The 26,310-nt window shown below is 46.7% G+C and overlaps 1 protein-coding gene across 3 annotated transcripts in view; it reads left to right on the top strand.

Moving 5' to 3' along the window:
* The window catches only part of CFAP70 (cilia and flagella associated protein 70), a 56,790-nt gene that overhangs the window by 15,628 nt on the left and 14,852 nt on the right, over positions 1 to 26,310 (top strand). For all 3 annotated transcript variants that reach the window (XM_072119757.1, XM_072119758.1, XM_072119759.1), the window contains exons 7-16: positions 7,640 to 7,822; positions 7,986 to 8,080; positions 10,186 to 10,285; positions 10,447 to 10,587; positions 11,741 to 11,905; positions 24,186 to 24,272; positions 24,748 to 24,839; positions 25,585 to 25,645; positions 25,722 to 25,913; positions 26,020 to 26,151. In XM_072119757.1, coding sequence (XP_071975858.1) covers positions 7,640 to 7,822; positions 7,986 to 8,080; positions 10,186 to 10,285; positions 10,447 to 10,587; positions 11,741 to 11,905; positions 24,186 to 24,272; positions 24,748 to 24,839; positions 25,585 to 25,645; positions 25,722 to 25,913; positions 26,020 to 26,151 — 1,248 coding nt within the window. The remainder of the gene's footprint in view (positions 1 to 7,639; positions 7,823 to 7,985; positions 8,081 to 10,185; positions 10,286 to 10,446; positions 10,588 to 11,740; positions 11,906 to 24,185; positions 24,273 to 24,747; positions 24,840 to 25,584; positions 25,646 to 25,721; positions 25,914 to 26,019; positions 26,152 to 26,310) is intronic.

Below are 26,310 nucleotides of genomic sequence, written 5' to 3'. Positions count from 1 at the left end.
TATTATTATACAGGTCTGGTCTGGGGTCTGATATTATTATACAGGTCTGATCTGGGGTCTGATATTATTATACAGGTCTGGTCTGGGGTCTGATATTAATATACAGGTCTGGTCTGGGGTCTGATATTATTATACAGGTCTGGTCTGGAGTCTGATATTATTATACAGGTCTGGGGTCTGATATTATTATACAGGTCTGGTCTGGGGTCTGATATTATTATACAGGTCTGGTCTGAGGACTGATATTATTATACAGGTCTGGTCTGGAGTCTGATATTAATATACAGGTCTGGTCTGGGGTGTGATATTATTATACAGGTCTGGTCTGGGGTCTGATATTAATATACAGGTCTGGTCTGGGGTCTGATATTATTATACAGGTCTGGTCTGGAGTCTGATATTATTATACAGGTCTGGGGTCTGATATTATTATACAGGTCTGGTCTGGGGTCTGATATTATTATACAGGTCTGGGGTCTGATATTATTATACAGGTCTGGGGTCTGATATTATTATACAGGTCTGGTCTGAGGTCTGATATTATTATACAGGTCTGGTCTGGGGTCTGATATTATTATACAGGTCTGGTCTGAGGACTGATATTATTATACAGGTCTGGTCTGGGGTCTGATATTATTATACAGGTCTGGTCTGGGGTCTGATATTATTATACAGGTCTGGTCTGAGGACTGATATTATTATACAGGTCTGGTCTGGGGTCTGATATTATTATACAGGTCTGGCCCTGGGGTCTGATATTATTATACAGGTCTGGTCTGGGGTCTGATATTATTATACAGGTCTGGTCTGAGGTCTGATATTATTATACAGGTCTGGTCTGAGGACTGATATTATTATACAGGTCTGGTCTGGAGTCTGATATTAATATACAGGTCTGGTCTGGGGACTGATATTAATATACAGGTCTGGTCTGGGGTCTGATATTATTATACAGGTCTGGTCTGGAGTCTGATATTAATATACAGGTCTGGTCTGGGGACTGATATTAATATACAGGTCTGGTCTGGGGACTGATATTATTATACAGGTCTGGTCTGAGGTCTGATATTATTATACAGGTCTGGTCTGGGGTCTGATATTATTATACAGGTCTGGTCTGGAGTCTGATATTATTATACAGGTCTGGTCTGGGTGTGATATTATTATACAGGTCTGGTCTGGGGTCTGATATTATTATACAGGTCTGGTCTGGGGTCTGATATTATTATACAGGTCTGGTCTGGGGTCTGATATTAATATACAGGTCTGGCCTGGGGTCTGATATTAATATACAGGTCTGGTCTGGAGTCTGATATTATTATACAGGTCTGGTCTGGGGTCTGATATTATTATACAGGTCTGGTCTGGGGTCTGATATTATTATACAGGTCTGGTCTGGGGTCTGATATTATTATACAGGTCTGGTCTGGGGTCTGATATTAATATACAGCTCTGGTCTGGGGTCTGATATTATTATACAGGTCTGGCCTGGGGACTGATATTATTATACAGCTCTGGTCTCTTGTCTGATATTAATATACAGGTCTGGTCTGAGGACTGATATTATTATATAGGTCTGGTCTGGGGTCTGATATTATTATACAGGTCTGGTGTCTGCTATTATTATACAGGTCTGGTCTGAGGACTGATATTATTATACAGGTCTGGTCTGGTGTCTGATATTATTATACAGGTCTGGTCTGGGGTCTGATATTAATATGCAGGTCTGGTCTGAGGACTGATATTATTATACAGGTCTGGTCTGGAGTCTGATATTAATATACAGGTCTGGTCTGGGGTGTGATATTAATATACAGGTCTGGTCTGGAGTCTGATATTAATATACAGGTCTGGTCTGGAGTCTGATATTATTATACAGGTCTGGTCTGGAGTCTGATATTATTATACAGGTCTGGTCTGGAGTCTGATATTAATATACAGGTCTGGTCTGGAGTCTGATATTAATATACAGGTCTGGTCTGGGGTCTGATATTATTATACAGGTCTGGTCTGGGGTCCGATATTATTATACAGGTCTGGAGTCTGATATTAATATACAGGTCTGGTCTGGGGTCTGATATTATTATACAGCTCTGGTCTGGGGTCTGATATTATTATACAGGTCTGGTCTGGAGTCTGATATTATTATATAGGTCTGGTCTGGGGTCTGATATTATTATACAGGTCTGGTCTGGGGTCTGATATTATTATACAGGTCTGGTCTGGGGTCTGATATTATTATACAGGTCTGGTCTGGAGTCTGATATTAATATACAGGTCTGGTCTGGGGTGTGATATTAATATACAGGTCTGGTCTGAGGACTGATATTATTATACAGGTCTGGTCTGGGGTCTGATATTATTATACAGGTCTGGTCTGGAGTCTGATATTAATATACAGGTCTGGTCTGGGGTGTGATATTAATATACAGGTCTGGTCTGGGGTCTGATATTATTATACAGGTCTGGTCTGGAGTCTGATTTTAATTTACAGGTCTGGTCTGGGGTCTGATATTATTATACAGGTCTGGTCTGGAGTCTGATATTAATTTACAGGTCTGGTCTGGGGTCTGATATTATTATACAGGTCTGGTCTGGAGTCTGATATTATTATACAGGTCTGGTCTGAGGTCTGATATTATTATACAGGTCTGGTCTGGGGTCTGATATTATTATACAGGTCTGGTCTGGGGTCTGATATTATTATACAGGTCTGGTCTGGAGTCTGATATTAATATACAGGTCTGGTCTGGGGTCTGATATTATTATACAGGTCTGGTCTGGGGTCTGATATTATTATACAGGTCTGGTCTGGGGTCTGATATTATTATACAGGTCTGGTCTGGAGTCTGATATTAATATACAGGTCTGGTCTGGGGTCTGATATTATTATACAGGTCTGGTCTGGGGTCTGATATTATTATACAGCTCTGGTCTGGAGTCTGATATTAATATACAGGTCTGGTCTGGGGTCTGATATTAATATACAGGTCTGGTCTGGGGTCTGATATTAATATACAGGTCTGGTCTGGGGTCTGATATTATTATACAGGTCTGGTCTGGAGTCTGATATTAATATACAGGTCTGGTCTGGGGTCCGATATTATTATACAGGTCTGGAGTCTGATATTAATATACAGGTCTGGTCTGAGTCTGATATTAATATACAGGTCCGGTCTGGGGTCTGATATTATTATACAGCTCTGGTCTGGGGTCTGATATTATTATACAAGTCTGGTCTGGGGTCTGATATTATTATACAGCTCTGGCCTGGGGTCTGATATTATTAAACAGGTCTGGTCTGGGGTCTGATATTATTATATACGTCTGGTCTGGGGTCTGATATTATTATACAGGTCTGGTCTGGAGTCTGATATTATTATATAGGTCTGGTCTGGGGTCTGATATTATTATACAGCTCTGGTCTGGGGTGTGATATTAATATACAGGTCTGGTCTGGAGTCTGATATTAATATACAGGTCTGGTCTGGGGTGTGATATTAATATACAGGTCTGGTCTGGGGTCTGATATTATTATACAGGTCTGGTCTGGGGTCTGATATTATTATACAGGTCTGGTCTGGGGTGTGATATTAATATACAGCTCTGGTCTGGGGTGTGATATTAATATACAGGTCTGGTCTGGAGTCTGATATTAATATACAGGTCTGGTCTGGGGTGTGATATTAATATACAGGTCTGGTCTGGGGTCTGATATTATTATACAGGTCTGGTCTGGAGTCTGATTTTAATATACAGGTCTGGTCTGGGGTGTGATATTAATATACAGGTCTGGTCTGGGGTCTGATATTATTATACAGGTCTGGTCTGGAGTCTGATTTTAATATACAGGTCTGGTCTGGGGTGTGATATTAATATACAGGTCTGGTCTGGGGTCCGATATTATTATACAGGTCTGGTCTGGAGTCTGATATTATTATACAGGTCTGGTTTGAAGTCTGATATTAATATACAGGTCTGGTCTGGGGTCCGATATTATTATACAGGTCTGGTCTGGAGTCTGATATTATTATACAGGTCTGGTTTGAAGTCTGATATTATTATACAGGTCTGGTCTGGGGTCTGATATTATTATACAGGTCTGGTCTGGGGTCTGATATTATTATACAGGTCTGGTCTGGGGTCCGATATTATTATACAGGTCTGGTTTGAAGTCTGATATTAATATACAGGTCTGGTCTGGGGTCCGATATTAATATACAGGTCTGGTCTGGGGTCTGATATTAATATACAGGTCTGGTCTGGGGTGTGATATTAATATACAGGTCTGGTCTGGGGTCTGATATTATTATACAGGTCTGGTCTGGAGTCTGATATTAATTTACAGGTCTGGTCTGGGGTCTGATATTATTATACAGGTCTGGTCTGGAGTCTGATATTATTATACAGGTCTGGTCTGAGGTCTGATATTATTATACAGGTCTGGTCTGGGGTCTGATATTATTATACAGGTCTGGTCTGGGGTCTGATATTATTATACAGGTCTGGTCTGGAGTCTGATATTAATATACAGGTCTGGTCTGGGGTCTGATATTATTATACAGGTCTGGTCTGGGGTCTGATATTATTATACAGGTCTGGTCTGGGGTCTGATATTATTATACAGGTCTGGTCTGGAGTCTGATATTAATATACAGGTCTGGTCTGGGGTCTGATATTATTATACAGGTCTGGTCTGGGGTCTGATATTATTATACAGCTCTGGTCTGGAGTCTGATATTAATATACAGGTCTGGTCTGGGGTCTGATATTAATATACAGGTCTGGTCTGGGGTCTGATATTAATATACAGGTCTGGTCTGGGGTCTGATATTATTATACAGGTCTGGTCTGGAGTCTGATATTAATATACAGGTCTGGTCTGGGGTCCGATATTATTATACAGGTCTGGAGTCTGATATTAATATACAGGTCTGGTCTGAGTCTGATATTAATATACAGGTCCGGTCTGGGGTCTGATATTATTATACAGCTCTGGTCTGGGGTCTGATATTATTATACAAGTCTGGTCTGGGGTCTGATATTATTATACAGCTCTGGCCTGGGGTCTGATATTATTAAACAGGTCTGGTCTGGGGTCTGATATTATTATATACGTCTGGTCTGGGGTCTGATATTATTATACAGGTCTGGTCTGGAGTCTGATATTATTATATAGGTCTGGTCTGGGGTCTGATATTATTATACAGCTCTGGTCTGGGGTGTGATATTAATATACAGGTCTGGTCTGGAGTCTGATATTAATATACAGGTCTGGTCTGGGGTGTGATATTAATATACAGGTCTGGTCTGGGGTCTGATATTATTATACAGGTCTGGTCTGGGGTCTGATATTATTATACAGGTCTGGTCTGGGGTGTGATATTAATATACAGCTCTGGTCTGGGGTGTGATATTAATATACAGGTCTGGTCTGGAGTCTGATATTAATATACAGGTCTGGTCTGGGGTGTGATATTAATATACAGGTCTGGTCTGGGGTCTGATATTATTATACAGGTCTGGTCTGGAGTCTGATTTTAATATACAGGTCTGGTCTGGGGTGTGATATTAATATACAGGTCTGGTCTGGGGTCTGATATTATTATACAGGTCTGGTCTGGAGTCTGATTTTAATATACAGGTCTGGTCTGGGGTGTGATATTAATATACAGGTCTGGTCTGGGGTCCGATATTATTATACAGGTCTGGTCTGGAGTCTGATATTATTATACAGGTCTGGTTTGAAGTCTGATATTAATATACAGGTCTGGTCTGGGGTCCGATATTATTATACAGGTCTGGTCTGGAGTCTGATATTATTATACAGGTCTGGTTTGAAGTCTGATATTATTATACAGGTCTGGTCTGGGGTCTGATATTATTATACAGGTCTGGTCTGGGGTCTGATATTATTATACAGGTCTGGTCTGGGGTCCGATATTATTATACAGGTCTGGTTTGAAGTCTGATATTAATATACAGGTCTGGTCTGGGGTCCGATATTAATATACAGGTCTGGTCTGGGGTCTGATATTAATATACAGGTCTGGTCTGGGGTGTGATATTAATATACAGGTCTGGTCTGGGGTCTGATATTATTATACAGGTCTGGTCTGGGCTCTGATATTATTATATAGGTCTGGGGTGTGATATTATTATACAGGTCTGGTCTGGAGTATGATATTAATATACAGGTCTGGTCTGGGGTCTGATATTAATATGCAGGTCTGGTCTGAGGACTGATATTATTATACAGGTCTGGTCTGGGGTGTGATATTATTATACAGGTCTGGTCTGGAGTCTGATATTAATATACAGGTCTGGTCTGGGGTGTGATATTAATATACAGGTCTGGTCTGGAGTCTGATATTAATATACAGGTCTGGTCTGGAGTCTGATATTATTATACAGGTCTGGTCTGGGGTCTGATATTAATATACAGGTCTGGTCTGGAGTCTGATATTAATATACAGGTCTGGTCTGGGGTCTGATATTAATATACAGGTCTGGTCTGGGGTCTGATATTATTATACAGGTCTGGTCTGGGGTCCGATATTATTATACAGGTCTGGTCTGGAGTCTGATATTATTATACAGGTCTGGTCTGGGGTCTGATATTAATATGCAGGTCTGGTCTGAGGACTGATATTATTATACAGGTCTGGTCTGGAGTCTGATATTAATATACAGGTCTGGTCTGGGGTGTGATATTAATATACAGGTCTGGTCTGGAGTCTGATATTAATATACAGGTCTGGTCTGGAGTCTGATATTAATATACAGGTCTGGTCTGGGGTCTGATATTATTATACAGGTCTGGTCTGGGGTCTGATATTATTATACATGTCTGGTCTGGGGACTGATATTATTATACAGGTCTGGTCTTGGGTCTGATATCATTATACAGGTCTGGTCTGGGGTCTGATATTATTATACAGGTCTGGTCTGAGGACTGATATTATTATACAGGTCTGGTCTGGAGTCTGATATTATTATACAGGTCTGGTCTGAGGACTGATATTAATATACAGGTCTGGTCTGAGGACTGATATTATTATACAGGTCTGGTCTGGGGTGTGATATTATTATACAGGTCTGGTCTGGAGTCTGATACTAATATACAGGTCTGGTCTGGGGTGTGATATTAATATACAGGTCTGGTCTGGGGTGTGATATTAATATACAGGTCTGGTCTGGGGTCTGATATTATTATACAGGTCTGGTCTGGAGTCTGATTTTAATATACAGGTCTGGTCTGGGGTCTTATATTATTATACAGGTCTGGTCTGGAGTCTGATATTAATATACAGGTCTGGTCTGGGGTCTTATATTATTATACAGGTCTGGTCTGGAGTCTGATATTAATATACAGGTCTGGTCTGGGGTCTTATATTATTATACAGGTCTGGTCTGGAGTCTGATATTAATATACAGGTCTGGTCTGGGGTCTTATATTATTATACAGGTCTGGTCTGGAGTCTGATATTAATATACAGGTCTGGGGTCTTATATTATTATACAGGTCTGGGGTCTGATATTAATATATAGAGACTGAACATATTTAGCCGGGTCCCACTCATCCGAGCCACGTCCACAGCTGATCCCGTAGTGACTTCTGTTTCCTATTCTGATGCAGAGAGAATCCACTCTCATCTTTTCCAATGGTGTCCTGAAAGCAGGCGGGGAGAGCGAGCCCTTGTCACGACAGAAGAGGTGGCCCATGAGCGGGATCTCTGCTCCAGGCGCTCAGCATATCCCAGAATCCTTCATTCTCTCTGCGGCCTACGAAGAAGAGGACGGAGAGATGAACCGGAAAGAGGTCAGTGGTGAAGGGGGAGGGGAGGATCTTTACCTGTTAAAACCATTTAGGTCCCTATTTAATTTTCCAAGCAGACGTAAAGCTGTAATCTGATTGGTTGCAGTAGGCGGTATTTAAGCTCTGCTATTGGACAGCTCTATAACCTGCACATGTCTTCCTGTAGGACAAGGATTTCCGTATTGAAGCTGAGACCCACAAAAAGCGAGTGACGTGGGACACAGAGAGACGTTGTTACCTGGATCAGGCGGCAGTCATCAGGTGACCGGATGACCCCTATATACAGTTAGGGCCAGAAATATTTGGACAGTGACACAAGTTTTGTTATTTTAGCTGTTTACAAAAACATGTTCAGAAATACAATTATATATAATATGGGCTGAAAGTTCACACTCCCAGCTGCAATATGAGAGTTTCCACATCCAAATCGGAGAAAGGGTTTAGGAATCATAGCTCTGTAATGCATAGCCTCCTCTTTTTCAAGGGACCAAAAGTAATTGGACATTGGACTCTAAGGGCTGCAATTAACTCTGAAGGCGTTTCCCTCGTTAACCTGTAATCAATGAAGTAGTTACAAGGTCTGGGGTTGATTCCAGGTGTGTGGTTTTGCATTTGGAAGCTGTTGCTGTGACCAGACAACATGCGGTCAAAGGAACTCTCAACTGAGGTGAAGCAGAACATCCTGAGGCTGAAAAAAAAGAAGAAATCCATCCGAGAGATAGCAGACATGCTTGGAGTAGCAAAATCAACAGTCGGGTACATTCTGAGAAATAAGGAATTGACTGGTGAGCTTGGGAACTCAAAAAGGCCTGGACGTCCACGGATGACAACAGTGGTGGATGATCGCCGCATACTTTCTCTGGTGAAGAAGAACCCGTTCACAACATCAACTGAAGTCCAGAACACTCTCAGTGAAGTCCAGAACGCTCTCAGTGAAGTCCAGAACGCTCTCAGTGAAGTCCAGAACGCTCTCAGTGAAGTCCAGAACGCTCTCAGTGAAGTCCAGAACACTCTCAGTGAAGTCCAGAACACTCTCAGTGAAGTCCAGAACGCTCTCAGTGAAGTCCAGAACGCTCTCAGTGAAGTCCAGAACACTCTCAGTGAAGTCCAGAACACTCTCAGTGAAGTCCAGAACACTCTCAGTGAAGTCCAGAACACTCTCAGTGAAGTCCAGAACACTCTCAGTGAAGTCCAGAACACTCTCAGTGAAGTCCAGAACACTCTCAGTGAAGTCCAGAACACTCTCAGTGAAATAGGTGTATCTGTCTAAGTTATCAGTAAAGAGAAGACTCCTTGAAAGTAAATACAAAGGGTTCACATCTAGATGCAAACCATTCATCAATTCCAAAATTAGACAGGCCAGAGTTACATTTGCCGAAAAACACCTCAAGAAGCCAGCTCAGTTCTGGAAAAGTATTCTATGGACAGATGAGACAAAGATCAACCTGTACCAGAATGATGGGAAGAAAAAAGTTTGGAGAAGAAAGGGAACGGCACATGATCCAAGGCACACCACATCCTCTGTAATACATGGTGGAGGCAACGTGATGGCATGGGCATGCATGGCTTTCAGTGGCACTGGGTCACCTGTGTTTATTGATGACATAACAGCAGACAAGAGTAGCCGGATGAATTCTGAAGTGTACCGGGATATACTTTCAGCCCACATTCAGCCAAATGCTGCAAAGTTGATCGGACGGCGCTTCATAGTACAGATGGACAATGACCCCAAGCATACAGCCAAAGCTACCCAGGAGTTCATGAGTACAAAAAAGTGGAACATTCTGCAATGGCCAAGTCAATCACCAGATCTTAACCCAATTGAGCATGCATTTCACTTGCACAAATCCAGACTTAAGATGGAAAGACCCACAAACAAGCAAGACCTGAAGGCTGCGGCCATGGGTTCCAGACTTAAGGCAGTGATTGCCTCCAAAGGATTCGCAACAAAATATTGAAAATAAAAATATTTTGTTTGGGTTAAGTTTATTTGTCCAATTACTTTTGAGCTCCTAAAATGTGGAGTGTTTGTAAAGAAATGTCTACAATTCCTATATTTTCTATCAGATATCTTTGTTCAACCCTTCAAATTAAACGTTACAATCTGCACTTGAATTCTGTTGTAGAGGTTTCATTTCAAATCCAATGTGGTGGCATGCAGAGCCCAACTCGCCAAAATTGTGTCACTGTCCAAATATTTCTGGCCCTAACTGTACATGTGTCTTATTAAAGATGGGGTCCTAGCATGGGGGTGACCCCTTTATGTGGCACCCCAGAATTTCTCCTGTACCCCCAGTACGTATGACAGCAGTAACCCTGCTTGCCTTTAGTATGTTATCTATCACTGCACTTCTCCCCTTCCACAGTTTACAGAAGCGGATTGCGGAGTGCCGGTATTGGCCAGTGGAGATCATGAGGGCGCCATTGTCCCCTGCTGGAAAGTCCAAACCAGGAAAAGCAGAAAAAGTAAGTGCCCCCATACTGTATGTACCTACCTAGACAGCAGGCTGTAGATAAGAATATTTTATACCCAGAGGTCAATACTGAGGTAAGTTTGTTCTGGAACTGTGGCGCCATGTACTCTGTGTACAGATGATGAGCTGAAGGCTTTCCTTCTGTTCCTGCAGCAGTCGGGTGAGGAGGACGGGCAGATCGCTTTCCACGGAGTGGCCTATGTGAACTTGGTGCCCCTGCTCTACCCTGGAGTCAGACGCCTGCGCGGTGCCTATAAGATTCTGGCCTATCAAGACGCTGAGGTGCTGGAGAAGGTAAGACTGAGACCCATATACAACCCCTTACCCAAGATATACCCACACACGCCCACAGCGTCCATATAGCCGCCCACCAGACCGTTTTTAAACACAATGAAAACTGAAAAAAAACGTACACTGGGGCTTATTTACTAAGGGTCCGCGTGCGCACTTGTGTCAGACTCTCTGACGTTCTTGGGGATTGCAGGGCTTTGAGAGGTATTTAGCAGGTGTCTGCACTGAGATTGTGTTGCATGCAACTGGATATTGGCGCAGCTGCACTGCTTTCATGCGACACAAATGAGCGCGGGATTTAACATTCAAATTTTGTCGCAAGACAATGCACTTACATGCACCAGGAAGAAGAAGGTGAACTCCGGGGACCTGAGCGGGGAAGCGACACATGCAGGATATCGGGCGCATGATTTTAGTGAATCGCGGCACAGTGCATTATACACGGACAATGCACTTTCGGTGAACTCCGTCGGACAGGTAAGTAAATGAGTCCCAGTGTGTGACAGTAACCTGAGGCTGTGTTCACACGTTGCGTTTTGGACGCGTCAGGATGTGTTTTTCTTCATTGCTGTAATTGTAAGCAGTTATGAAACACGACTTCTTACACTTAAAGCAATGGCGAAAAACGCTTCCACAGTAGCCAAACGCATTGTAACATTTATAAACGCGTGCGATCTGACACACACGTTTCTGCGTATCCAAAACGGCAAGTGTGAATGCACCCTCAATCCTTCCTGATATAATACATCTCACAGCTGAGGGTTTGCTACAGCTGTATCCAGTTTAGACAATCCTAATCCTCTGTGATCTCAACACATCAGCGAAGCAAATCTCTCTCTTGTCTTTACAGTTTGTTACAGTGTATCAGTGCAGGTAAAATGGACCAGTTTGGATTGGACTGTTTAGATCTTAGTGTATCATTTATACTGGATGCTGTTGTAGCAAACCTGAGCTGTGAGTAGTCTGTTTAGCTTTTCAGGCTCACATTCTCGTTCAGTGAGAGGAAGCAGAGATCTTTATTCATACTGTATACAGGTGCCAGGGATGCCTCTGGGGGGCACCCACCTCTGGCTGTCATACAGCGATCACTGCTGGAGACAATCCCCCCCTCCGTGTCGCCCCCATCACTGACGTCCTCTGCTCCTTCTTCTTGCAGACAAGATCCCATCACAGTGTCCTGCGTGACTTTGCTCGCCAGAACAGTCTGATGAGTAAACTGGCAGCCGCCCCGCCGGGCCTCAACTCTCCTCATGTGAAGCCTGCGCCCAGCCGCGTAACCAGAGAGGAGAAGGGCACCAAAGAGAGAGAGGGCAGCCGACGGGTGAGTAACCCCCCTGTATGTCCCAGCACTGGAGAACACATCACAAAACTAAAGCAGCTCAGGATGTCCCATTCACTGACAGCCAGCAGAGTAATTGGAATGATAATACTTCTGGAGGTAGAATGATGGATGCAGGGACAGTCCAGCCGGTTCCTTACACCTCCCTCCATTATATGTATCCTGGGAGCAGCGTGATAAGAGCCGATGCCAGGAGGAGACGCCAGACACCAAGGTCATTACTCTGCATCTCACCTCAGTACTGACAGCGGGCGTCTCATGTCTCACTACACAACTAAGAGAAGCTCCGACTGATGTGTATTCATATAGACCATGGAGTTACATCCTGTATTATACCCCAGAGCAGGGGCGGCTCCAGGATTCAGTGGGCCCCTGGGCGACAGAGCCTTAATGGGCCCCTTTGCAGTGAACTCATGTGGCAGCATTCAAAATTTTAGTCCCCTGTCGTAAAATATTCCCTAGTTTATTATATCAAAGAACCTCCTCTTGGTTATTTTACATAAGCCCCTCACACCCTATGGATTCAATAGATACAGCCACCCCACCTCCATGGATCCATTATGTACAGCCTTATGTGGGCTCCCCAGCAGTCACTGTGTACATACATGACATTACTTATCCTGTACTGATCCTGAGTTACATCCTGTATTATACCCCAGAGCTGCACTCACTATTCTGCTGCTGGTGCAGTCACTGTGTACATACATGACATTACTTATCCTGTACTGATCCTGAGTTACATCCTGCATTATACTCCAGAGCTGCACTCACTATTCTGCTGCTGGTGCAGTCACTGTGTACATACATGACATTACTTATCCTGTACTGATCCTGAGTTACATCCTGTATTATACCCCAGAGCTGCACTCACTATTCTGCTGTTGGTGCAGTCACTGTGTACATACATGACATTACTTATCCTGTACTGATCCTGAGTTACATCCTGTATTATACTCCAGAGCTGCACTCACTATTCTGCTGTTGGTGCAGTCACTGTGTACATACATGACATTACTTATCCTGTACTGATCCTGAGTTACATCCTGTATTATACCCCAGAGCTGCACTCACTATTCTGCTGTTGGTGCAGTCACTGTGTACATACATGACATTACTTATCCTGTACTGATCCTGAGTTACATCCTGTATTATACCCCAGAGCTGCACTCACTATGCTGCTGCTGGTGCAGTCACTGTGTACATACATGACATTACTTATCCTGTACTGATCCTGAGTTACATCCTGTATTATACCCCAGAGCTGCACTCACTATTATGTGCTGGTGCGGTCACTGTGTACATACATGACATTACTTATCCTGTACTGATCCTGAGTTACATCCTGTATTATACCCCAGAGCTGCACTCACTATTATGTGCTGGTGCGGTCACTGTGTACATACATGACATTACTTATCCTGTACTGTTCCTGAGTTACATCCTGTATTATACCCCAGAGCTGCACTCACTATTCTGCTGCTGGTGCAGTCACTGTGTACATACATGACATTACTTATCCTGTACTGATCCTGAGTTACATCCTGTATTATACTCCAGAGCTGCACTCACTATTCTGCTGCTGGTGCAGTCACTGTGTACATACATGACATTACTTATCCTGTACTGATCCTGAGTTACATCCTGTATTATACCCCAGAGCTGCACTCACTATTCTGCTGTTGGTGCAGTCACTGTGTACATACATGACATTACTTATCCTGTACTGATCCTGAGTTACATCCTGTATTATACCCCAGAGCTGCACTCACTATTCTGCTGCTGGTGCAGTCACTGTGTACATACATGACATTACTTATCCTGTACTGATCCTGAGTTACATCCTGTATTATACTCCAGAGCTGCACTCACTATTCTGCAGCTGCTGCAGTCACCGTGTACATACATGACATTACTTATCCTGTACTGATCCTGAGTTACATCCTGTATTATACCCCAGAGCTGCACTCACTATTCTGCTGTTGGTGCAGTCACTGTGTACATACATGACATTACTTATCCTGTACTGATCCTGAGTTACATCCTGTATTATACCCCAGAGCTGCACTCACTATTATGTGCTGGTGCGGTCACTGTGTACATACATGACATTACTTATCCTGTACTGATCCTGAGTTACATCCTGTATTATACCCCAGAGCTGCACTCACTATTATGTGCTGGTGCGGTCACTGTGTACATACATGACATTACTTATCCTGTACTGATCCTGAGTTACATCCTGTATTATACCCCAGAGCTGCACTCACTATTCTGCTCCTGGTGTAGTCACTGTGTACATACATGACATTACTTATCCTGTACTGATCCTGAGTTACATCCTGTATTATACTCCAGAGCTGCACTCACTATTCTGCTGCTGGTGCAGTCACTGTGTACATACATGACATTACTTATCCTGTACTGTTCCTGAGTTAGATCCTGTATTATACCCCAGAGCTGCACTCACTATTCTGCTGCTGGTGTGGTCACTGTGTACATACATGACATTACTTATCCTGTACTGATCCTGAGTTACATCCTGTATTATACACCAGAGCTGCACTCACTATTATGTGCTGGTGCGGTCACTGTGTACATACATGACATTACTTATCCTGTACTGATCCTGAGTTACATCCTGTATTATACCCCAGAGCTGCACTCACTATTCTGCTGCTGGTGCAGTCACTGTGTACATACATGACATTACTTATCCTGTACTGATCCTGAGTTACATCCTGTATTATACTCCAGAGCTGCACTCACTATTCTGCTGGTGCAGTCACTGTGTACATACATGACATTAGTTATCTTGTACTGATCCTGAGTTACATCCTGTATTATACCCCAGAGCTGCACTCACTATTCTGCTGCTGGTGCAGTCACTGTGTACATACATGACATTACTTATCCTGTACTGTTCCTGAGTTACATCCTGTATTATACCCCAGAGCTGCACTCACTATTCTGCTGCTGGTGCAGTCACTGTGTACATACATGACATTACTTATCCTGTACTGATCCTGAGTTACATCCTGTATTATACCCCAGAGCTGCACTCACTATTCTGCTGCTGGTGCAGTCACTGTGTACATACATGACATTACTTATCCTGTACTGATCCTGAGTTACATCCTGTATTATACCCCAGAGCTGCACTCACTATCTGCTGGTGCAGTCACTGTGTACATACATGACATTACTTATCCTGTACTGATCCTGAGTTACATCCTGTATTATACTCCAGAGCTGCACTCACTATTCTGCTGCTGGTGCAGTCACTGTGTACATACATGACATTACTTATCCTGTACTGATCCTGAGTTACATCCTGTATTATACCCCAGAGCTGCACTCACTATCTGCTGGTGCAGTCACTGTGTACATACATGACATTACTTATCCTGTACTGATCCTGAGTTACATCCTGTATTATACTCCAGAGCTGCACTCACTATTCTGCTGCTGGTGCAGTCACTGTGTACATACATGACATTACTTATCCTGTACTGATCCTGAGTTACATCCTGTATTATACCCCAGAGCTGCACTCACTATTCTGCTGCTGGTGCAGTCACTGTGCACATACATGACATTACTTATCCTGTACTGATCCTGAGTTACATCCTGTAAATCTTTTATTTTATATAAAAATGAAAAACATAACAACAATAAACATAATTGAAGCCATAACTTCTGGCAAAATAATTACAACAAATATAATCATAAATAAACTTACAAAACCTCCTGGCCCAGCCACACACACTCACCACATACTCAGCATGAGAACAACCAAAACCCTCACACAGTCCCACCACCTAATTTATTTATTTTTTTTTTAATAATGTTTTTTTTTTCCCCATAAATAACTAAAGAATACACAGCAAAAAAAAGACATAAAACAGGAAATAAAAACATTAAATATAACTAAATCCCACGCCCATCACCCCCTCCCCCCAGACACTGGTCTAACGTCCAAAGTTTGCGCTATATAGTCCAGACCAGTGCCCAGGATCGTATAGTCCAAGTCCCGTCCACCCCCCTCCCAACCTAACACCCTAACACCAACACCCCAAAACCAACCAGCCTATATACACAAGAACTATAACTACATAAATACACACTGTACACAAGATACAAACACATTAAACAAATCAACATAACAAAACCAAACCACATAAAGCCCAGGTTCGGCGCCTGCAAGCCCAACATCACTATAACCTCAGATACAAAACAAAAATCTACAGTGCAGAATCAGCCCAACACCAGGAGCGGAGATGACAGGCTAAGGGACACTAAAGGAGAACCCCCTCCAAAGGAGAGAGGCCCTCCCCGTGCCCAGCCTCTCATGCTCCAGAGAGCGCACCTTCACCAGGTCACCCAGAATGTTCCTAACCACCTCATCCACCGGGAGGATTTTACGCTGCGTCGTACGCACCGTGCGTTCCACGTGTGGTACCTGACCACTAGGCTAACTAGGAATAACGTGCAGCGGTCCCGGCCACCCAGGCCTCTGAATGCTCCATAGGCCCACTCCGCATAGGAGAGACCGGCCAACCCGGGCCAATGGATGGAAGCGCCCACCCGGTTGTACACCTCTGTGTTAAAGGGGCACTGAAGCAGGAAGTGGTCCATGCTCTCCAGCAGACCACCGCACTCCTCCCGGGGACAACCCCTTTCCTCAGAGCTCCTACACTTCAGATTGTCCCTCACACACAGCTTTCCATGGAAGCAGCGCCAAGTCACGTCCCAAAACTTCAAGGGGATCCTGATGGAATTCAAAAGACCTAAACCCACCCCAAGATCCCGACTTGGGCAATCCCTGAGGGCCAGAGGCTTCTGGAAACGGGCAAACAGAACCCTCTTGTCAAGGATTTTCCTCGACATGGTCCTGATCTCCCACATTCCCAGACCCCACCGGCGAATCACCTTCAGAACCGGGGTAGCGTAAGCCGGAAGATGCCCATGTGGTGTACGAAGATCCTTCACTTGCCCTCCTGTCTCCCATTCCTGGAAGAAAGGCCTAAACCATCCCCTGCAGGAGTATACCCACGGAGGAGCCCTCTCTTTCCAGAGGTTTGCTACATTGATCTTAAGAAAGGTATTCACTAGGAACACCACAGGGTTGACCATACACAACCCTCCTTGTCTCCTCGTGCGGTAAGTAACCTCCCTCTTGATTAGGTTCAGCCTATTCCCCCATAACAGCTGGAAGAACAGACTGTAGACCCGAGTCCAGAGGGGTTCTGGCAACATGCACACACTGCCCAGATATATCAGCAATGGGAGCAGGTAGGTTTTAATCAGGTTAACCCTTTCTCTGAGGGTCAAAGACCAACCCTTCCACTGGTCCACCCTCTGAGCGGCGATCTTAAGCCTGCCGTCCCAGTTTTGCATGGGGTAATCCCCCTGGCCAAATTCGATGCCGAGAACTTTGGCAGAGTTTTGGGGCCCTGGAAGAGTGTCCGGGAGATCAAAGCCTGGATCCCCCTCTCCCAGCCAGAGACTCTCACACTTATCCCGGTTGATCTTGGACCCAGAAGCCTCTGAGTAGCGGTCAACCTCTGACATCACCCATTGCGCCTCCCCTCTCGAGGACACAAAAACGGTGACATCATCGGCATACGCTACCACCCTTAGAGTGGCTTCCGGTGCTGCCCGGTCCATCCCGACTCCCACTAACGGCCCACGATCAACCCTCCTAAGGAATGGGTCAATCGCGAACACGTATAAAAGTGGGCTCAGAGGACAACCCTGGCGAACACCAGACCCAACCTCAAAAGAGCGGCCAATCCAACCGTTCACAAGCGGGAAACTCTCTGCCCCTGCGTACAAAACCTTTAGCCAATTGACAAACTCCCCCGGCAGGCCATACCTCAGAAGGACAGACCAGAGGTACTCGTGGTTAACCCGATCAAACGCTTTTGCCTGATCCAAGGACAGCAAGTACCCCTTCCAGTTACCAGCCCTGCCCTGCTCCACTGCCTCCCGAACACAAAGCACAGCACTAAATGTACTGCGGCCTGGAACAGAGCAGTGCTGGGTCCCCGAAAGGAGCCGGGGCGCAAACTGCACCAGCCGATTAAACAGCACCTTTGCCAAAACCTTTCTGTCCGTATTGAGAAGCGCTATGGGACGCCAGTTCTCAATACGAGATCGGTCCTTACCCTTTGACAGGATGATCAGGGCAGACCTCCTCATTGACTTCGGCAGAGCGCCCGAGGAAAGACACTCATTATATACATCGGTCAAGAGGGGAACCAAGGCGTCCTTAAAGGTCTTATAAAACTCAGATGTTAAGCCATCCGGACCTGGCGATTTCTTGAGGGCGAGCCCTTCAATCGCCCGGCTGACTTCCTCTTCCCTGATCATCTCTGTCAAAACATCAAGAGAGGGGTCTACTCCTGGCTCAGGGACAGTTTCAGCCAGGAAAGCCGACATCACATCCCGATCTAGATCCTTCCTGCCCAAGAGGTGTGAGTAGAAGGATCTGACGACCTCCAGAATCCCTGATCTGGACCTTTTCAGGGATCCCGTACTGTCAACCAGTCCCGTGACAACTTTACCATTCACTGACATCTTGCAGTTTCTGTAAGGGTCGGGCGAGCGGTATTTCCCGTAATCCCTCTCAAAAACCAAAGATGCGTGTCTATCGTACTGACACCTCTTCAGCAAGGATTTCACTCTGGAGATGTCCTCACGACTACCTCCAGTCGAGACGAGATGCTCGAGTTTCCTCCTCAGGCCCTGATACAGGCGGTACCTGTCCAGGCTCCTGAGGCTCGAGAGCTGGCGGAAGAATCTCGCCACCCTTTTCTTGAGCATCTCCCACCACTCTGACTTACTGCTACAAAGGCCCAGCAATGGTACCTGGCTCTGAAGAAAGTCCTCAAAGGATTGTCTTATCTCTGCTTCTTCCAGGAGAGACGAATTGAGCTTCCAGTAGCCTCTTCCCATCCGGGGGGTCTCTGTAACATTCAGAGAAAACAAAATTAGACAGTGGTCGGAGAACTCCACCTCAACAACGGACACTGCTGAAGAAATGGCTTCCTCCTTTAAATAAAACCTGTCTATTCTAGACCTGCAGCTACCCCTATAATAGGTGAACCCCGCGTGGCCTGGGGTGTGCCGGATTTGGACATCCACCAGGCGAGCCTCACTAGCTATGCTATTAAGAGCGACGCTATCATAAGTCAGCTTGTCTCTGGAACCTCCCCTATCCTGGGACCTCGTGACAGCATTGAAGTCCCCTCCAAAGACCACCTGCCGACTTGTAAAAAGGTAGGGCTTGATCCTCATAAAGAGACACTTCCTGTCCCACTTGGACTGGGGACCATAGATGTTAATTAGGCGCAGTTCTTGTCCCTTCATGAGGACATCCAGGATCAGGCACCTCCCCATTTCTAACTCAATAACTCGTCGGCATTCTACCGGTGCGGTAAAAAGGACCGCCACTCCGCTATACGGCTCGGCCGCAAGAGACCAATAGGAAGGCCCGTGTCTCCATTCCCTCTTAGCTTTAAACACGGCCGCCAAATCTGGCAGCCTGGTCTCCTGCAAAAATAAAATGTCAGCTTCAACGCGGCCGAGAAAATCAAAGGCCGCAAATCTAGCCGCATCAGACTTAATGCTGGCGACATTAATGGACGCCAGCGTCAACGGAGTGGGTGCCGCCATCATGAGTGATTGAGTTAGACGGCTTTTTTCTTACTAACTCCCTTCCCCCTACTGTCCTCTGAGGATGATCCCTTTTCCCTTTTCCCTTCAGAATTGGGGCAACTTCTTTTTAACGAAATTGAGGTGTCCATGTTATTACTGGCCCCCAAGGACCCACCCGGACCACCCTCTCCTTCGTCCTTGTCTCCTGACTCTGAGTCAGTCTCCCACTCTGAGGACCCAGCATCCCCAGAGGATAGAGACTCGGCGCCCCCTGCAGGCTGCTCCGCCGCCACCTCCAGAACCCCACCCTCAGCCTCTCCTTCCGAGGAGGCGATCTCATCGAGGGTGAGGAACTGGTTGGAAAGCTCAACCAGAGGGGAGGAAGTTTTCCCTTCCTTAGGTACCTTAGATACGCCGCGTTTTTTCTTTTTCTGCTTGCGCTTATTTTCTAGCCAAATCCTGTTATCCTCATCCATACTCTCATAATGGGAGGACGTGGAGGACATGGCACCTGTCTCGCGCTCCATCCTCCTGACCTCCTCATCCAACTCATCATCCCTCAGGGCCTCAGTAGCATGACCAGCCTCTGAGGAAGGACCAAGGGTCACCCCAGCAACCTGAGGTTTCCCCAGGTCTCTCCCTTTTTGTCTGGCTTCAAGCCGCCTCAACTGAGAAGGTGACTTATTCTTACTTTTCTTCACAGGCCCCTTAGCTCCTCCACCTCTGCTGGTACCTTCCCCAGCAGAAGCAACCTCATGGCTCTCCTCCACTGGGGTCACAACCGCATTGGCAAAGGAGCGAGGACAACGGCTGAAAGGGTGACCGAGCTCACCACACAGGTTACACCTAATGTCCTTACAGGATGCAGCGAGATGACCTAGCCCACCACACAAAGCGCACTTCTGCACTTGGCAGCTGGCGCTAAAGTGTGTGGGGTCACCGCACCTGTGACAGACCTTCGGCTGCCCCTGGTAGAAAATCAGGATTCTGTCTCGCCCAAGAAAGGCTGAAGAGGGAATGTGAGCGACTGTGCCGCCTGAACACTTCAACTTCATCATGAAGGTCCAGGCTCCAGACCAAATGCCAAATTCATCGCGGTTTTTCTGAGGTACCTGTACAACCTCACCATAACGACTGAGCCAAGTCATGATGTCCATGCAAGAAAGTGACTCGTTACGGGTCAAAACGGTCACTTTCTTGACTGTGTTTTGGCGAGACACTGCTTGCACAGCAAAGTCTCGCCATGCGGGCTCGTTCTTTGCCAGCTCATAATTCGACCAGAAGAGCTCTAAGCCCTCCGGCCGAACAAAGCTGACATCGAACTCCGGAGTACCATAAGGATGTATCAGGGCAAAGATGTCACTAGCCCTGAAGTTCATCTTCAGGAGGAGCTCCACCACCCTTGACCTGGGTGGGCATGCGTCACTGCCCCTCCAGCGAAGACGAACCACATTCCTACGGGAAGCTCCGGGCCCAGTTGTGGGTAAAGACCATACAGTCTCTCCCCCCCTTTTCTCTTGGAAGGCTGCCAGGCCATGCCTGTCTGTCCAGAAGGACAGATCAACATCTCTCCCCTCTACAGTGATTGACTTTTCCCCTCTCCTGAGAGCCTCCAGAAGACGCCTTTGCAAAACGCTGTTCCCAGAGCCAGGAGACAAGGAGTTAACCCCACTTGCCCCAGCGGTGACACTCGCATAGCTCCTTATGGGAGCGGCCACCACTGGGGGTGCAGATGGACCAGCACTCACACCAGGATCCCCCTCAGCGCCATTCACCACCCCCACATTCACCACACTATGTACATTACCGCCTCGCTTCCTTGCATCACTCACACCAGCTGGGCCAGGAGGACCTGGGGTTGCCTCAGCGTCACTGGGCACTGGGGGTAGAGCCACCTCCATAGCTGATACAGCCTGAGAAGAGGCAGCTCCAACCCCGATCTTACTTGTGCCCTCTGCCTCATTGGCATTAACCCCTTGTTGTCCAGCAGTTTTTCTAAGGTTTGAGCATCGCTGCTCGCTGGATGAAAGAGGCCTCCTGTCTTTATTGACTCCGGACAGTCTCTTATGGTCATCTCCAGGGTCAGATGCACCAATACAGAATAACACTTTTCCTGCGCCTTTCTCTGCAGGCTGCACAGGACGCTTGGGAGGCGCCGCACCACAAGCCCCAGCAGCCCCATCACACTGCCGCTGCTCACCGGAGCTAGATGCAGCCACAGCGCTAGGGGCCACAGGAGCCACCGTCCCTGGCACCGGGCCACCCCCCCCCTCCCACTGGGGGGCAGCGCACAGTACCAGGACCTGCTGGATCGCCCTCACTGTCCGGCCTTTCGGCCGATGCCTTCCCTGCACCATCCTTGCTACTACAAACAAGGCTGGTGCTCTGCGCCATGATGGAACGTGGCTTTGCAATCTCCCCGCACCCTGGCACCGAGTCCACTGCAGGATTCGTGCTGGGCTGGGTAACGGGGCCTACACGACAAGCTGGCACTGCTGCCCGCCCGGAGGGAACAGGGAGGGGACGAAACACCAGATTCACCTCCTGAGACGCCTTGGTCTTCCTGGCTCTCTTCTTTCTCTTTGGGTCGTCATCTGGCATATCATCGCCGAAGGAGAAGTTCTGGAGGTGAACTGGGGACTCAAGCTGACGGATCTGAGCCATTAGCACCCCCCCCTGGCCGCTGTCATCACTTTCCTCCTCCAGGTTGGCAGAGCCGCAGCCTGATGGTAATGGCGCTTGCTCCGCAGGCAGCCTGTCGTGCGAGGCCTGCTGGTGTTGGTGCAGGCCACCAGACGGACACGGCAGGTCTTCCTCATCCTCCTCATCATCACCATCGCCTTCATCCGCCTGGATCTCAAGCCCCTTTTGCTTTCTCAGCTGCTCTTGTTGCATTTTTTCAAATCTGGTGTCATTCTCAAGCTTTTCCCGGAACGGACCGCTGTTTTCACGGATAAGCCGACGCTTCTCCTCCAGAGCGGTGACCTCGGCTTTAAGCCTGTTGATGGTGGTAAGAAGATCAGACTTTTTCTTCTTAGTGGCCACCCCCGCTAGGGCCAAGGTCTCCCTTATCTCCTCCTGGAGCCTCCTCAGCGCTTTTCCAGCTTCCTCGTACTCACGGAGGTGCTCAGCAATCCGGGAGCCATAGATGGAAGCAGACTCCCGGGCCTTAAGGTCACCCCATGCTTTTTGCACACCTCCGTGAGCACCCAGCTTTTCAGCTGAACCACCCAGCTTTCCCGCACAGTCACTCAGCTTTCCAGGAGGAGCACTCAGGCTGATGTTACTTGCCTTGATCTTCTGTGAACCGGAGACCTTGCGGCTTCCCTGGGTCTTGGGGGTGGCAGCCGAGGTCACATCGCTGCGTCCTTGGCTCCGGACAGATCTTCTCACCCCCTGCGCTTTGGCCGGCAACTGGCTTCTCCTGCCCCCCGCCGGCCTGGTTCGGGAGGCAGAAGCATGGGATTTTCTTGGCTCACTCATCCCACAGAACCCACTCCCTCCCTGGGGAGGAGAGAGCAGGCCTGGGTGGATGGAGATTGCTCCAGGTGGTGCAGGAGCTCAGCAGCACACAACCACACCCGTCAGTAGCTCACAGCAAAATGAGTCAGCACGAACTATTCTGCTGCTGGTGCAGTCACTGTGTACATACATGACATTACTTATCCTGTACTTATCCTGAGTTACATCCTGTATTATACCCCAGAGCTGCACTCACTATTCTGCTGCTGGTGCAGTCACTGTGTACATACATGACATTACTTATCCTGTATTATTCTCTAGAGCTGCGCTCACTATTCTGCTGCTGGTGCAGTCACTGTGTACATACATGACATTACTTATCCTGTACTGATCCTGAGTTACATCCTGTATTATACCCCAGAGCTGCACTCACTATTCTGCTGCTGGTGCAGTCACTGTGTACATACATGACATTACTTATCCTGTACTGATCCTGAGTTACATCCTGTATTATACCCCAGAGCTGCACTCACTATTCTACTGCTGGTGCAGTCACTGTGTACATACATGACATTACTTATCCTGTACTGATCCTGAGTTACATCCTGTATTATACCCCAGAGCTGCACTCACTATTCTGCTGCTGGTGCAGTCACTGTGTATATACATGACATTACTTATCCTGTACTGATCCTGAGTTACATCCTGTATTATACCCCAGAGCTGCACTCACTATTATGTGCTGGTGCGGTCACTGTGTACATACATGACATTACTTATCCTGTACTGATCCTGAGTTACATCCTGTATTATACTCCAGAGCTGCTCTCACTATTCTGCTGCTGGTGCAGTCACTGTGTACATACATGACATTACTTATCCTGTACTGATCCTGAGTTACATCCTGTATTATACCCCAGAGCTGCACTCACTATTCTGCTGCTGGTGCAGTCACTGTGTACATACATGACATTACTTATCCTGTACTGATCCTGAGTTACATCCTGTATTATACCCCAGAGCTGCACTCACTATTCTGCTGGTGCAGTCACTGTGTACATACATGACATTACTTATCCTGTATTATTCTCTAGAGCTGCGCTCTGTCACAGTGTTTCAGTCTCTTCTTCCCTCTCTGCAGATGTCGGCAGTGTTGCGATCCTCAGAGGTGACGGACATTGACCCTGTGGTGATGAGTCAGACAGTGCCAGCTAATACTGAGGGGCAGGTAAGTGACGCTGGAATATAAAGCTCTTAAACATAACCTTATGGGGGCGCTGATTACTATTGTGAGGAGGTGATGGGGGTAGTATCATCAGTCCGCTGCTGGCCCCCGTAATCCTTGGCTCGTGCTGCCATCTTGTGGTCACATTAGTTAATTCACTTTCCTAAATCGCTCAAAATATGAACTATAGAAAAGTCATTATTATAAGTGGTTATTATAATCTAACTTTTGCCAATTTGCTTTGTAATTTATGTCATTTCCTCCACTTTGGAATAATTTACATAATGTAATGCCTTGTCCTATGGGAACGCTGTATATGTGGTGATGGGACTATATATATATATATTGGTATATATGGTAATAATCTCCATAGCGAGGATGTTACTCCCAGGTAAGACACGCAATGTAGTGGTGTTATGGTCCTCCCTGGACACATACATTTGGGGGTCACATCACATGACATCTGATCTCTGTGCAGCAATATGTGGAGTCCGGGACGTACCTGGTGCTGGAGCTGACCCTGGAGAAGCCATTAGTCCCCAAGCGCATGGCGGAGGAGATGGCACTGAGGCAAGTGATGAACATCTCTCATCTGATGTCACATGACCAGGGGGGCTCCATTGTATTGATATTGATGTCCTATCCCTCAGTTCTATTGCTCCCCTTCCAGGAACTCTGCTATATCCTACCTCATTGTCCTGTAACCAAGATAACTGGATGGAGCAGGAGCCTCCCCCTTCTGCGCCCAAAGCCCCCACCCATCTGAAAATGGAGACAGTCATCAGAATATAAGCAGGGGTCCCCACGGCTGCTCTGATAACAGATAACATACCGCCATTCTCTTTGTAGTGGCTGAGCTGTGTTACTGCAGCCAAGCTCCCATTAACTCTAATTGTAGCTGCCCCTCAGTCCAGCCGTTACACAGTCCAGCCGTTACACAGAGCTGTGATTGTTGCACCACAGAAGACACAGGGGTCTTCAAGCGTCACACCCTCTACAAATCCGATATGTTGGCCACCTATCCTACGATGACTTGCTCCATTTACAGATGGGAGGGGTTAATGGGTGGAGCTTAGTCAAGGGGGAGGGTTTCACAATCTTCCTACTGTTGACTGGGCAGAGGGGGGAGGCTCCTGCTGCAGCCAGTTGTCTTACAGGACAGTGAGAAGGAGGAGGGAAATATGGCTCCTCCTGGGACACAGTAAAGATAATTAGGAAGAAAGTGAAGGAGAAGGAGTTAGGCTCTTCCTCTGCATCTTTACATGATGTGTGACTGCGTCTCTATGGCCTACTGTGATGCCCCAAATCTTTGCAGGGTGAAGGAGCTTGTACCCTCCAGGCCTCAGATTGGGCGCCGCACGGCCGGGGCAGAGAAGGTGAGGGTTTGTGGTGTCTTCTCATGATGCCTGCCATACACGGGGCAGTACTGATCCGCTCATGTGTCCTCCTCAGGCGGTGGCAGATTACCATAGCCAGGTCACCAGCATCACCAGCGCCATCTTGGATGAGTACTGCCAGCTATTCGAGCAGCAGGAGTCCAGCGCCATAGATGTGGATCCGCAAGTCCTGGAGGAACAGAAGTGTCAGCTGAACTATGAGCTGAACTGCTCCGGCAAATACTTTGCCTTTAAGGAACAGCTAAAGGTGGGTATGATGAGTGCCCTCAGTGCCCAGAGCAGTGTCAGTCTTTACTGCAGTTCTGGATTTGTATTCGTCACGCAGGAGGCATTTGTGTTGTGTCTGTTTGCAGCACTCGGTGGTGAAGATTGTCAGAGAGAAATATCTGAAGACCACGGCGTTCGAGGACCGCGATCAGCTGCAGACCTTCCTGAGCGAGCTCTACATCTACCTCGTAGATCAGATGCACATCGCTCTCAACAAGGTGCAGGCTCTATACTGTAATGCTGAGCTGTGTGTCTCTATGGTGACAGACTACAAACAAATCCTTTGTGGTCTGAATCTCTTATGTCTAATGAAAGACAGCGACACGTGGCTGTAGGGTCAGACTACACAAGGTATGGAAACCATGGAAACGCATAGA

The sequence above is a fragment of the Engystomops pustulosus genome, chromosome 8, assembly GCF_040894005.1.
Source record: "Engystomops pustulosus chromosome 8, aEngPut4.maternal, whole genome shotgun sequence".
NCBI lineage: Eukaryota > Metazoa > Chordata > Amphibia > Anura > Leptodactylidae > Engystomops > Engystomops pustulosus.
This window is presented reverse-complemented; position numbering and strand designations above follow the sequence as displayed.